The 14,694-nt window shown below is 48.0% G+C and overlaps 1 protein-coding gene across 1 annotated transcript; it reads right to left on the reverse strand.

Moving 5' to 3' along the window:
• Nucleotides 1-8,757: 8,757 nt before the first annotated feature.
• LOC34620541 lies at nt 8,758-14,686 on the reverse strand. The gene is given in 15 exon segments (XM_026337960.1): nt 8,758-8,806; nt 8,968-9,210; nt 9,330-9,892; nt 10,092-10,325; nt 10,698-10,824; nt 11,051-11,142; nt 11,316-11,489; nt 11,753-12,296; nt 12,561-12,651; nt 12,807-12,908; nt 13,294-13,373; nt 13,547-13,753; nt 13,927-14,041; nt 14,275-14,388; nt 14,548-14,686. Coding segments are annotated over 15 exon segments (2,874 nt in total).
• Between the last annotated feature and the right edge of the window lie 8 nt (nt 14,687-14,694).

Genomic DNA, 14,694 nt, shown 5'->3' on the forward strand with positions numbered 1-14,694 from the left:
CACAAGTATCCGAGCAAACTCATAGGAGCTGCTGTCTCTTATGCAGAATATTCAAATTCAGAGGGGCCTCCAGGGAGCGCCAGGGGCCGCATTGATGCACGCTGCACTGAACGTTTAGAGGCAAACGGCTTGTATCCTATTCTGCGAGTTACCGAACACAGAATGGATCTAGCTACAAATATTAGATTCTATAATTTATATAAATTCTTCATTTAATGTGCTTATAAGAGAATTTTATAAGGAAGGCATACAGGCTTGCACCCCGATTCCAGCTAGGGCAGTACACATAGTGAGCAAAGCTAAACGTCGGCCTTCTGCCAATTTGGTTGTAGTTAATCCATAATTATTCAAGAACCTCCCTCTGGCTCGACAATTTGGGCATTTTCTTGCTGCAGAGGTTAGCTCAATGGTGTATGAATGAACGACACTGGCCATCGAATTCGTATTACCTGCACCTGAGTCAAAAGTATCAGAGTCATCTTCAGGCGCAGCGATGCATGCCTTTGCTCTCCTCTCTCCCTTCCAGCCAAATGCTCATGGGCTTAGGCCAGGCAGTGGGGGCGAGTCTTTGTGGAACGGACATCTAATACTTTTCTCCAGGGATTTGACATTATTTTCGCGCTTAGGGTCTTCTCATGGATATAGGAGGAACGCATTAGTAGATTGTGCATCAAATGTTCGAATTTAAAGATACCTGGCCATGTGAAGTTATTTGCATTCCTCATATCACGAGTTTATGCGCTGTGAATGCTAATTTCACGCATTGTGTGCGTAAAGATACCCACCACAAAAAGCTCCCCTTTCTCTTCCTGAGATACTGGTCTTATTCAAGCCGCATATGAAGGTCTAATAAAAAAATTGGAAATATTATCTGGTTAGATTTTTACAAGATTACTTTCAGGCGCATTCTGCGCAGCCGTTCGTAACATCGGCTTGCGTCAGTGAGGTATAACCTGTCCAAATGCCTTTGACGCGTGGCAACTTCGGGCAGATATATCCTCAAGTACGGATAGTTTTATTACTTTAAGAAACATCTCGGGAAAGCTATTTGACCCAAAAGGCAGCTCTTAAAGTTCCAGGGAAATGACTGAGCAGTGATGGCCATTTCCAAGAACATAAAAATTACTTTTTTTTTGTAGAGAGTATCATGACCATAGTGCGTACTTTGTTCGATTCATTCAAAACACATCTAGTTTGCTCTTTTTACGATTATATCGCTACCCATAAAAACGAATCTCGTCGACAATGTCAGTATCGTCGCACAAACGAGTCGCTATCCATGATTATCTAGATAGCCTGGTTCTTCACGCTTTAAAAGCAGGTCAACCTACTCAGGGCAATACTTTCGATCTCATTTATCTTCTGCTTGGAGGCGTTTAACGTTCTAGAATAATCCCTAAAGCTTATAACTCTGTAGATGTGCAGATGGCCGTATTGCAAGCTCGGAAATATGTGTTTAGGAAGCACGACAAACAAAAATCACGCTGAAGCACGTCACTTATAGTTCATAGTTAGTACTAGCAAATCGTATTGTGTTTTTTGTTCAAAAGACAAACGGAGAAGCTAAACTTTACCCGCATATATCTATAATCTTCAAACTGTGCGTCAAGTGCCCTAAGACCCCAAAAAAAGCAGCGGAAGCACAAACCAGCTTTACATTGTAAAGTTATTGATTCAACATTGTAATATCCAAAAGGATTCCTTTAATTAGCCAGGACTGTGCGAAAACTCGTGGGATGTATGTTCTTCCATTTAACAGCGGTCCAACGACTGACTGTCCTCGAAAAATCAATGTAAAGTAAATAGCACCGCCGCTTCCGCAGCCATAAACGCTAAGCAGCGTTAGGAAAAGGGGCCTAAGTTTGATCTGCATGTAGGTTGAAGTGGGCGTTAAGGGTAGGTTCCTGCCTTTAAACACAACACAGAATATGGGATCAGCACAGCGTGAGACACCGTAGACTGTTGCCTATCATCAGATTGGCAAGGTTTACTTTAATCGGAGAAAAACAAAGACACGAAGCCCTTATGATGTGATTTCTGAGCTGGGAAGGTAACTGAGTATACATGCTCAAGTTTTGTTGTTTTTGTGCAGAATAATGGCCATCGTCCCGTCATGCTGTATCATGCAGGTTCATCTGAGTCTTGATTATCAACTTTGGGCACTTCTTGCTGTTACACTTCTGTGTTATTCCAGCCTATTGCGACTTTCTTACGCTTATCCTAAATTGTGTAGAGCCGTGAACCTGGGTCAACAATGCATCGTTTCTCTGTAGGCGCCTGCTGGCTTTTACTCCACAGCTCCCCTATGGTTGCTAAACATCGGCAGCACCCTTCTGGGGGCTAGGACAGGTACAGTAGCAACAATAAAGCTTTATTCCGGTGTCAAAATAACAATAACACAGTGTGCGAACGTCTCTGGATAGGAAACTGTGAATCTATCGAGCTGTTCTGGACTTTTTGGAAGACCATACAATACACCACTTGTTTAATGTTTATTGGGTAGCATGCGCTTTCCTCCTACAATATACTGGTGGTAAGCGGTTGTTCGGTTGCGTCTGTTTGCAATTAGAGCCAGACACTGTATCCTGCAACTACTGCGAAATGGCTCAGAGGGCTTCGCCAAAATCCTGCATGCCGATGTTCTGAGGTCTGGATAGCATTTTTGAGTTTATTTCAAAAACAGTGTTTGCTGCCTCAAAGGATGTAACTGTCGTTTTGGGGAGCTATGGGGACTGGGGCCTCTAGTGGGTACAGTATCCTCGCCACTTTCATTGGTAGAAAAATTGGCATCACTTTGATCCAGCCGTGGGGTTATCCCGACGGGAGGACGCGGAAAAGACAGTACATTACGCTCACTTATTCTAACCACACGGAAACTGAGAGCCTCAGTCACTCGGAAGCATATCCCCATGGCAGTAAGGATGACTAAAGCAACCAGAACGTACAATGTACCTGGTTACCACTGGTATATTGTTTCCTGAGCCTGAGTTCTGCACAGCAGTTGTTGTAAGGGTGATGCTGTCAATCACATGGATAGCCCCACTTTCTTCCCTTGTTCCAACAGTCGAACCCTTCATTTGTTCGCCCTGCACATGTATCTCCTTAATTACTACAGATACTAGGTTGGTCTCTGCCCTTTTAAGTTTGTTGATAGCCTCTCGTAGGGGAGGTACTTTAAGCAGGTCCGAACCGCGAAGCCGGCCATTCAGGAGGAGTGAGTTGGGCATCGAAGATGTAGGCACAACTGCACACAACTGTACATTAAGTAGCACGAAGAGCAGCAGAGTCGATACTGTGGTAAGTATTGGTGCCGGAGGTCGATTGCCTCCCTGTTCAGTGCAGGAATTCTTCATATTTGCAACCAGGCGTCCAGTCGGATAAAAAGGTCATACCAACGAGGGTAACCCCCTTGAGGGCTCACTATGTCTATCACTATGAAGGAGTGTACTGACTGCCTTAGACGACCCAATAAAGTGTTTTAGGAGGGTTTTTTGCGGCGTACCAAAAATGGGGGTGTCTAGCGTGTTATGCTTGGCGCGTGATGTAATTTGAAATTGAACCAGTTCTTCTGTTACAGTGGCACTCTCTGGAGAGGACCTAAGGACGTTCGCTGCTATCAGTCGAGTATTTGGAGAGGCAGGCTCGACTCAGTTCCCCAAATAAACGCCTACATCACACGACCGGAGGGGGCTCAGCACGCTGAATCGCACGGGAAAAGCAACCCACGTAAATCGAAACAAACTTACCCTTCCGTCCATTGTTGTCTTAATTGTCTCAGTATCGTAGCAGTGTTTGCGGGGGCGATACAATGCTGCCGCTTCCCTTTTGCTGCGTGTACTTGATGGCTACCAAGAATTCTCTGGGCCAGGGAACATCAAGCGGAGCTGCCAGTGAAGCATCGGAGCTGTACGCAAACTGAGGTGCAAAAAGTGGCCCCATGATATGAATTTACTCAGGTTTTGACTCGCCTAGCCGTGGTCAACCGATGGCTCTTATTTGCTCTGGGCCTCATCCACGGTCATATGGGAATCGGTCGTCCTTTAGGAATGGCACGAATATCTGCCCAATTACATTGTGTGTTGATATACAGAGCTTGTATGGTAACTATTTTTCTCGAGTTTAGCTAGTGAGTACCTGATTTACTGCAGCGGGGTGCACACAGTCTCCGCACTAGTTACGGGATACCATCGGCGTCAGTCTATCCACAGATCATCAAATGCCTCCCAGCACGTGTTTGCCTATTACCACTTTTTCAGCATTGTTAACATATACATGGTCATACAGACAAAGGATGATCAGAAGAGGAACTAGAGTTTTTCATCGTGTTCAGCCGTGATCGACGCTATCTGACCCATGCGCACTCACAAGGCTTGAACACCCTAGAAGAGGAAATGTAAGAAGACAGCAGCAAAATTTTTCCAAATTTGGTATATCCAACGTGCCTACGTAAGTTACAATGGGATTGGGAGGCATATGTGACAAACAGCACTTCCTCGTAGAGCAGTCGTATTGAGCTACACATGGTAGAACAGAGGCATTGCGCTTAGGCTACGTTGTTGGAGGGCCCTAGCACTACTTCAGCCACTCAAAACAGTAACATCTAAGTTAATACAAGCAGTTGTCAAAAAGTCTCGTTTGTGAGTCTCTCCCGGGACGGTTCCAACTATATGCTGTGGCAATTTCTGGTGCAGCCCAATAATTACAGTTCTCAGCAACTAACATGACTATCTTAGTTTTACATTCCCTCAGGCAACCATCTATTTCCAGATCTGTCAAATGTGTGCTGCTCTGTTATGTATTGATCCACTACGGACGCTTGTAAGAGCTAGAATCTGGTTAAAACTAAGTGTAATGTAGCAAGTTGTAACTGATGACTTCATTGTACCAGTAGCTTTCAAGGCGTTGCTTCGTATGACTGCACAATTCTTTGTGTTTTATAGTCAGTGAGAGCAGTATTCTTTCGTAGCTTGATTGGCCTCAACAAGCACGAGGTGACTCAACATGAGATGCTTAGACATCTGGACAGTAGGTTGCCGGCTTTAGAAGTGGAAAATGAGGAAGCACCATAGGTACGATTGAGCGTACTGCTGATCCCATCAGTCGAGGGGTATTTCGCCTTTCCGCCCAACACAATCCTACTAGGCCATAGCTGACAGCCAGTACATTGTGCATGTGACACTGAAAGTCTCTGAGCGAAAGCTCTTGCATTCGTGAATTGTTCATGCGATCTGTTTAGAACAAAACTGTTTTCTGGCCTCTCAATAGCCAACGAATACAAGCGACTTGGTAGTCAAGGCTGTTAAAAGCGGAGCAGGCTTCGTGTTCACGGGTACATGCCACATCAGCTCATAAAGTAGTCAGCTTGAAGATAGAGAGAAGGCTACTTTCTTGCACTGAAATGTTGACTGACTTCCAAAACTGTGGAGGCGTCGCAGCTCGTGTATTATGCCTCTGCCTGAACATGTTCTGAAGAAGGATCTAAGGCTTTGAGTTTACCCAAAGCTTCTGAACAAATTAGCAGGGACTGACTGCGCGGGAACGTCTGCTTAAGCAAAGATATGGAACGGCTTATCTCGGGTATTTATGGACGCCACTATGGTCAGAACACCAGTGGCTAAAAACTTGCATCAGTAGAGGACTGCCATGTTGTTCCGCGTTTCAGCATGCATGTGCATGAGGTAGTTGGCGCAAAGGCATTGGGCGACTGCAATGGACTGACAGTGCCGTACACCAATGCAATGTAGTACACGCATAGAACAGGGCCTAGCATCTCCGCCAGCTAGTGGAACAGCAGCATGGCGAGCATTTGAGGGAGCTTTCCAAACTAAAAAAGAGCTCGTAATTCATTATTTGGCTGTAGAGCTCAAATAGACCGGCAACATAAGCTGTGCAGACGCTATTGCCACAACAATATAGTTGCCGTGTGTGTGTTTGTGTGTGTGTGTGTGTACACTGTATGTGCAGGATGATGCACTGTAGGCGTGCCTTTATAACGTCGCGTGGAATAGTCCTGGGACATGTTTACGTAGCGAGTTCATCGCTACGCTTGAATCAGCTGCGTAGGCTACATAGAGGCCAATGCACAGTCGCAACTGCCCGCCAGTGGGCGCCGAGAGCAAGTTCTTAGCGCTAGGGTAATATTATGGACAGAGAAAGAGATATCATGAAGACTTATGGCAAAGTGCATCACGGGCCGCAGCTTCAAGAAAGTGCTGGCCTGAAGGTTACTTGATTCATTGCTAGCTCGAGGCTTTCCCTATGAACTAGCCGGTGTGTTGGAAGAAGCGTCACTGAGCGAGCATACCACTTCTAACTTAAATTCGCCTTATCCTTCAACACGAAACAAGCCCACTGGACAGCAACCCTAGCCACCAGTACATAACTACCAGCTACAGGATGGATCCTGTCATAACAAGCAAACTATTAGGAGACCCGGTAGGCCGCGTGTCCTCTCGACTGCGGTAGTTGACTTAGATCACTGACAACCGAAATGTCTGCGTGTTGTACCACCAGCAAGGTGCTTGTGGAGAAGGTCACTGTCAGATGCCGCAAAAATATCAAACTCCAGCTGTGTCAGTATGTATTCTGTGTCCGGCAATTTTACAAAGCACCCCAGAGAACTACGGCAAAAAGCTGAGCCAGAAAGTTAGTCTGATCCAACGATTTCCGACGTAGAGGGGGCAATAGCTAGCATGTCAAATGGCTGAAGCACGCCAGTTACTGGAGGTGGCTCACTGACAGCTCTCCCCAATGCACAAAGTTGTCCGTCCACCGCGAACATTTGTTGTGGGCCTATCCTATCCCACATGCCAAAGAGACGCGCCGCTTACACATCGATCTGTGCATTTTTCGACTGGTATTGAAGTACGCACTTCTGCGTGCATATGTTTGTGGGTGTTCATGAAAAATTTATCAGTGGCTTGAGTTTGTTGGGGTAGCACCATCGTGCACACAGGAAAGAAATGAATAATTTCATGGCACGGCGCCAACATTCCCACTTGCGGCCTAGGAACAGGGCGGTAGGAGCGAGGAAAAGACGGTTTCAAAACCTGAGTGTTACTTTTATCCTGAGTGACTGTCCAGAGGAGTGAACTTAAAGGTCTTTTGGGAGGGGGGTACGTTGTAGATCGCCGCAAATTGGATGTCGGTGACCTGACAAGGACCAACCGTCAACGTGGGCAGCATCAACAATAGAATGTATACCTTGGCATATATAATGCCGCACGTGATTTGCGATACACGGCAGTTTGCTAAGCTATTAAGAAATTTAGACAAAGCATCTCTATCGTTGGCATAGTAAGTTCGACTTCTCTTGATAGCACCTGGCGCAGCATTGTTCGTTTGCCACACTCAGTAGAAAATGGGAAGAGAGCATGCACGTGGAACAAAGGAGAAGACAGGAACAGTAACGCCAGTTTAGGCAAGACTGCCATTCATTGAGCCCTTCCAGCATCACACAACAAAACCCACACGCCTCACACGCAATGCCGATCAGAAGCCTATTAAGCTACTTGCTATTGAGTGTTCATCAAGACTATTCCGTTTCTAATGAACAGCAGGCTTACACTGGAATAGTTTTCTTTTTTGCTCCGATTGACAATGGGCAAGCCAAAAACGGTACTCTATTAATTCGAACTACCGAGGCAGGGTCTTGCCAAAATAGTGTATATACTGATTAAGCAATTCGCCCTAGTAGGTGCTTCCTAAAGAGCATCACCGGACACCAACTTTTGGGTGTAGTACATTGGACACCCCGCGCCCTCGAGGTTCCTACCAAAAGGTCCTCCGGCGCGTGCGCTGCGAAACGAAATTCAATTGATTTGCTGCTCTGTTACAGTTTCTGTCTTTTTTCACTGGTTGTAGATGGATGTCTGCAATAGTGATCTTCAGCACACAAAAGGTGTTTTTTGAGGCCTGAGGGCAAGCATTATCTAACATACTAGCGACAAGTTCTAATTACTGATGTATCCTACCACTTGTCGTGAACAATCTGCACAATTTGAATCTAAAGGGCTACTACCAGCTATTAAACGTGGACGCTAGCACGGCTGAATGCAGTCCTTTCGGCTTGCAGAGTTACTGTGCAAAGACAAGTGGCGGTCAAACAAGTCGTCATGTCGATTGCATGAAATAAATGCTGCACTGCTACCATACGGGGCAATATGATTGACTGTAAATGGTGGTAGGGTCTTAGTGCCATGTTATATCAAGCATAGTGGTAGCAGCAGGTCTGCTCGGCAGTGAGTCAGCATAAGTCAAAATCAACTACACAAATTCGGGTGTTTATTTGATGGGTATTGCTAAAGCTATGAGGAAAAAAGGTTTTACAAACAGCTTTGGTGCGACCGTTTTAAAAAAATGGTGAATAGAAAAGCGTTACGATGTAGTGCAAGTACTTTTACAGCTTCACGCCACTCTTAACGTGTAAGTACAATACAACGTCCTGGAGCTGCTGCTGCTTTCTCGAAGCAGTGCATTTTCAGCACACCGGGAGTGACCACTGGAGCTGACTAAGCAGCAACATACATTTTTAGTGGTAACAATCGCAAAGGAGAACTATGTCAGATGCGCCAGCTGCTGGCCGAGTCTGCGATGACGTCGCGTCCTCTCATGGAATCATGGCACAGTCGGGGTGCAGAATTATAACATTACAGGTCAAGCAGAATACAGCCCGAAACTATCTTTGGGGCCTTGAGCGAAGAGTGGAGATGCGGATATATGAGGCGCTTGCCTCCCTGGCCCTTAGGCGTCCTACGTTTAAGCAGGAATACGGCAATACCGTCTTCGTAAGTGCGCCGACCGGAGCCTGCATCAGTGACAGTACAAAACCTCAAAATGTGGCTTTAGGTCAAGACACAGGAACGGTAAATGCCTCTAGATGGTAACGGGCTTACGCTAGCTTTTTCTAGACGTGAAGGCTGAGGTGTCCTCGCTGCTGTAGAGGCAAACCATGCTTGTAGCGCCTACCTAGACGTATCAAAAGGCTCAAAGGGCAGTTTAGACGGTAGAGAGTCCCTTGAATCTCCAAGGGGCTTCTCAGTGCTACTCCCCGATAGGCTGTCCAAGCCAGAGGATGCCTCATGCTCACGCTGTGAACTGGAACGTTCAATTCCGCAGACATTTGCGTCGAATGCGCTCTGAACTGTGAAGATTGTTACCTCGCGGTGAATCACGCGGATTTTCTTTAGCAATACAAAAGCCACATGTCGACTGAGAACACATCAATCATTCCGTACAAGACACAGTGCAGTGTGAATAAGCAACTATGCAGCGGTTTTCAAACTTGTGCAAAATACCAACTTGTGGCCTCATTAAAACAGCTGACTCACTCGCAGCAATGGGGTTCACTGTGTTCTTCTTGTTGGAAAGCAACTTTGAATTCTTTTGAGCAGCATATTTGACCTGGAACGCCGTTGCTTTCTATGTCGTTTCCAACAAGTACATCAAGACCCCACAGGTCGTATCGCAGACGTCTACTCCCGATCACGCCTCCGACACAAGAGCCGACGTGCAGCCCGATGCGCATGTTCAGCCCAGGGATTTGCATTTCATCCCTTACCGCTTGTACATGTTCAAGCATTTGCCGTGCCATACACAATACCCGGCACGCTTCGTCTGCCTCATGGCGCTCCGCACGCCATCCCCCAGCATCTCCGCCGCATGAAGCCTCCCACTGAGAGTGCCATCGAGGAGTTGTAAAGGAATCTGCCTGCCCTAGTGTTCCAGGCATCCCGTGTCGCACCGTAGCAGCCTCATGCGCCGCCCCTGCTATTGCTTCATGCGCTGGGGAGTCGATATGCAATCCAGACACCGCAACGTAGGCGTCTCCAATGGTGCATAGCTTGTAAAGGTTCAGAGCAATGGTGTCTCTGTCAAATCGTGTGAAGAGACGCTGTAAAAGAAGAGTAGGCAAGAAAACCCCTCTCCCTTGAGATGCCAGTGCAGGCCTCCTGATAACCTAAATATATCCCTGGTGTGAATGGGCATGTCTGAGAAGGAAGATGTTCGTTCACGATGGGTAGTAGAGGCATTGCAACAGCTAAGGCATCTGCAGAGAGGCTCATAAAGCGCCATAACAAGGGTTTGCTTACTTGGAGAAGCGAAAGAACCTGCTCCGCACTGACACTCCTAGACCACGCCGTAAATCCGCATATATCCGCGAACAGAAACGCCAGGGATTCATGGGAGTATGCAAGCCGCAAATTGTCGTTTTGGAACTCAACAAGTAGCTCCTTTGGAAGCATGTCATTTAGCAGTTCCAGACTGCGTCGCTCTAATGCACTCGCTTCCTGATTCACGATGTACGTCTGCCGGTCCTCATGCTCCTGCACACACCCAATGCTCGATAAATGCATGCGCTGCCATACGAGCCAGTCATTGTTTTGCCTGCATGCTAGATGCCACACAGGTGTGATGTGGCGCGGCGTCAACTCATAGACGTACCCGCACGTAGCAAGATATGAGATTTACAACAAGGAGCAATGATACTATTAAAATGCCGCGCAGGCGTTCCGTCGTGGCTGGTGATGCCAACAGGGCACTGCTCAGGCTTGCCTGAGTACACATGCAGACAAAACGATTGATTCAAGATTTATAGTCAGTGCAGACACTGATATAGGCAATGTGGCAGCCTTTTACAGCAAATGCCGACAGACAGCATGGGGCCAAGAGTGACAAATGGAGCTGCTGTTGCTTACAGAGATGAGAAGCGCATCCACAAAGATGACGTGTTGAAACAAAAGGCCGGTGTTGTGGTGCACCAGGGTGAGGAAGAAAGAGAGCTCTACAGTGTCCGCAGTGTGCCAATCCGCGACGTTTTCCTTGCTAAGTATGCCACACACACACACACCCGTGGAAACACTATTCCGTTAGACGAGAAGACATGATGCAAGGGCATAAGCAGCCTCGTTCAGTATACAAAAATCCGAGCATCAATCACAATAATTAGAGACGGACAAAGACCTTTTCTCCGTAAGGGCGCTTGCTGAGAGCCTTCTGTCTGGACAGCCAGCAGCAAGGAAGCTCTATCGAATGGTGCTCTGGTGCTTACCCTAAAGAACTTGAATTTGTCAGTACAAAGGCCAGTGCAGCGAAAATGAATAACAGATTAAGCCAAAATATCAGCCAGCGTATTCCCATCCACTGAAAGTAAACGAATCAGAGAATGTTAGCAGCCTATTGGTGGGCAGCAAAAACCTTTTTGTGGGTGCACTTGCAAGCCTCCTGTCTGCACAGGCATCAAGGCAGCCCTATCGAAAGATACTCTGGCAGATCAGAAAGTTGAGCAGTTGTGAGCTTCTGCTCTGTAAACTCACTGAAATACTTGCCCTCTGCCTGTAATGAAGAAGCAGCCAAAGCAAGAGGACAGCACAAGCGACGAAAGATCTGACGCTCCAAACAAGCATGCGCTGCGTTTGAAACAGTTCGCATGTTGCTGGCGACAAACGGTCCATCGAGAGGAAGGCGACCGATTCATGAACAAATGCCACCTGCAGTTTAAGAGACACGCATGCACATCGATACATTCCGCATTCAGCTTGCAAATCTCTCGAAAGCCGTAACAATCGTCGGGAGCTGCGGAGTGTTGAGGCTCGTAGTACAATAAAACGGCTTCTATATAGACATACAAATTGTAGAAACTCACCAAAAAAATAATGAGCGCCTGCTCAATTGCATTGATATGGGCCTTATTGGAATAAAAGTTGTGCTTGTAGCTGTCTTCCATTTCACTTCGGCAGAATCGAAGGCGCACCATATTCATGTGGGCATTCCATCCAAAGGCGCGGGCAAACCTTGAAGCCAGTTTAGACCGCTTTGCCTCGTCCCCGTCATCTGCATTCCTGCAAAGTGGTTCTTCGATTTCCGTTCGGCCAGCGCCTGCTGGAGGATCTGGACAGGAATTTTCTATCGAGGAAGAAACAGCACTTCTGTTGCGGTCGTTTGGCTGCCTCCCATAGGAACTGCACTTCCGGCGTTTGCCACTAGAGCCCAGTTGGGCTGGCATGAAAACCAAGGCAACTGCATGCGTAATGCGTTGCATGCGCTCATAGCCGCGCCAGCGTGAAAAGCGATCATTCGAAAGCGTTGAGCGTCTGTCGTATGGGATTGACTCTTTCGCCTGAAAAACGAAGTCTGCAGTGATGCCACCATCGTTCGGCTCGCCGTGGTCCAAAGCCGCCAGTGGTCCTCCGGCAGGGGCGTCTGAAAAGCTGCACGAATGTTGCCGTGGGCATGCAGGGCGGTTCGGCTGGCCGTCGCAGGAGTAGTCGCTGATGATACTCAAGCTCTGACACCCAGCGGAGTGGTAAGGTTCATCCACATGCGGTATACCCCGTTGTGCTTCTGAAGAGAAAATGGCTCTCAAAGCGCCACTGGAGGTCGTCGGAGAGGTTTGATCTGCGTCAGCGATGCTGGTGTTCGCAGCTGCCGCGTTAAGGCTTTCGCCTTGGTGCATGCGATGTTGCCGAGGCCACTGCGCGACGCCTTGGCACAGGGATGAAACATCCTCGCTCTCTTGGCCGTAAGTTACAGTGCTACTTCCAACTGTAATGGTGCGACAATGCCCACCCGATTCAGGGCAGCGAGCTGAAGGGTCGTCCAATGTACTCCGCATGACCACCACATGGTCAAGCATGTACGTCTGCATGGGGCCTGGCAGGAAAGCACAGCGCACCTTGGGGGCCTAGTAGCATAAAGTTACACTGCGTTCAGGCGTGACTGAGGGAGACGATGAAGCCAGCCTTTGCTAAACAGTACTGCAGATAGGCTTCTCGCTGCACTAGCGTCAAGTGCACTCCATGGCGAACCTTTGCCCTTCACGTCGACAATGACCTCCCTCCACTTGAATTGGTGGTCATGGGCAACAAGGCGGTGGGTTGCGCCGCTTATATGGATTCCGTCAGCCACACCTGCAAGTTTCACATTATGGACAAGACAACTTTACCAGAACGATGAACGCAGGCCCACCAGTGCAAGTTACACGCAGTCACGAACTTGGCACCAAAATGCCATGAAGGACAGCTGCTCTGAAAGGGGCATTGTACATAGAGCCGATACAGATTTCAGCAGTGCAGTAACAGAGGCTGGCACGCCTCCCTAAGCAGAGCGTTGCATGCTGAGCGGTCATTCGTGGATGTGTAGGACGTCTCTTCATGCAATCAGATAAACAAAGCAGCACTGCCACGTTTCGAGGCGGGCTAAAGGGGCGGTGTAGATGGAATAGACGACTATGGTAAGCGATGCAGTTTCACAGATTCGCATCAACCGAGGTTCTGTGTGTGTCCTGTAGCGCACTGGTACTTTTCATCCTTGAAGCGGTGTTGACCGTATCGCCAAAGAGGGCGTACTGTGGCTTCCGCGAGCCCACGACGCCACTGTGAGAAACACAGGCAGCAGACAAAAACGCTACATTGTCTAAAAGAAGTCGGACGACCAATGAAGCTTTCTCACGCGACAATACGTCCCCGGGCTCTTGTTGCTTTAGGCTGTGGCAGAGCCCTAATGCAAAAACCGATCAACGCTCGGCTTCATGGATTCCAGCACACACCTAATCACATTTCCACTGTGAATGCCAATCTTAACTTGCACTCGGCGGGTTTGCCTTTGTCCACCAATGTCGTTAGCTGCTGGAGAGAGGCCATTCTCCTGCGGTGCACTCTGTTGGCAAGGAACTGACTCTCCTGGCGCCCTAGTTGGCATCTCGGCAGAATCATATGTAATATACATCGTTACCTGGAGCATTGCCAATGCCGTCCTACGACAACGCGCAGCGCCGCAGCATTGCAACAGAAAGACCATCAAAAATGCTTCCTACTTCGCATTAAAATACGGCACTAATTTTAGATGCCGGACACACCCAACGGATCTGCCACAACCAAGAAACCTGTGTATCATCATGGCTTTCCAAAATAGTGCAGCAACTCTCACTCCACAGCACTGAAGGCGCCCTGCTGAACTTTGGCGAGATCGCGTTCGCTGAAGGAATCCCTTTCCTCATTCATTTGTCCGGCAGCACCATCCCACAAAACGGGGTCATTAAGCCCTGACGTACACCAGACGCTACGCATTGCCGGAAGGCATAGCATTGTTTCGACAAAAACTTCCTCAGCCTTCCCTCCACTACCTATTATGCTGCGTCCCCTCGCAATAGGGGTAGGATATGCAGCCGTTCAGTCAGCACTATATAAAACACGATAGTCAGGCAATTACTCGAAAAAACAGACCTGTGCACCCCCTGCTAACAAATACCCATCAACATGTTTCGAAGGGTCTTGCCTGCGGCAGCAAGGTATGTTTCAAAGACGGTCTCGATCTTGACCAGTTGGAACTGCTCGCTCAACTTGTCGAAGCACAGGAAGAGGGCGTCTAAAAGCTTCACCAAATCCTGAACGGGAAGCCGAAGTCAGTACTCCAGAGGCCACTTTTAGGGGTGGATCACCTCCCAGGCACGCTATTGCATGTACAGCGTTGCCACGCAGCAGTGCACGCATGGCATTACAGGGTCATATTGAAAAGGCGTAACCCCCGCAGGGAGTTTGAGCAGCAGACAATTACGCGCCTACGACTCTGCACTAACCTGTGGCAGTGAAAAGGCACAGACCAGAGTGTGGAAGTCCGCCACGTCGCAAAAGAGAACTGATAGAAAAAGGGGTGGTGAGCACAAATAGTAGGGGATTCCGTTGGGCATATCCATTA

Source organism: Cyclospora cayetanensis, unplaced genomic scaffold (genome assembly GCF_002999335.1).
Source record: "Cyclospora cayetanensis isolate NF1_C8 unplaced genomic scaffold, CcayRef3 CcayRef3_contig_216, whole genome shotgun sequence".
Classification (NCBI taxonomy): Eukaryota; Apicomplexa; class Conoidasida; order Eucoccidiorida; family Eimeriidae; genus Cyclospora; species Cyclospora cayetanensis.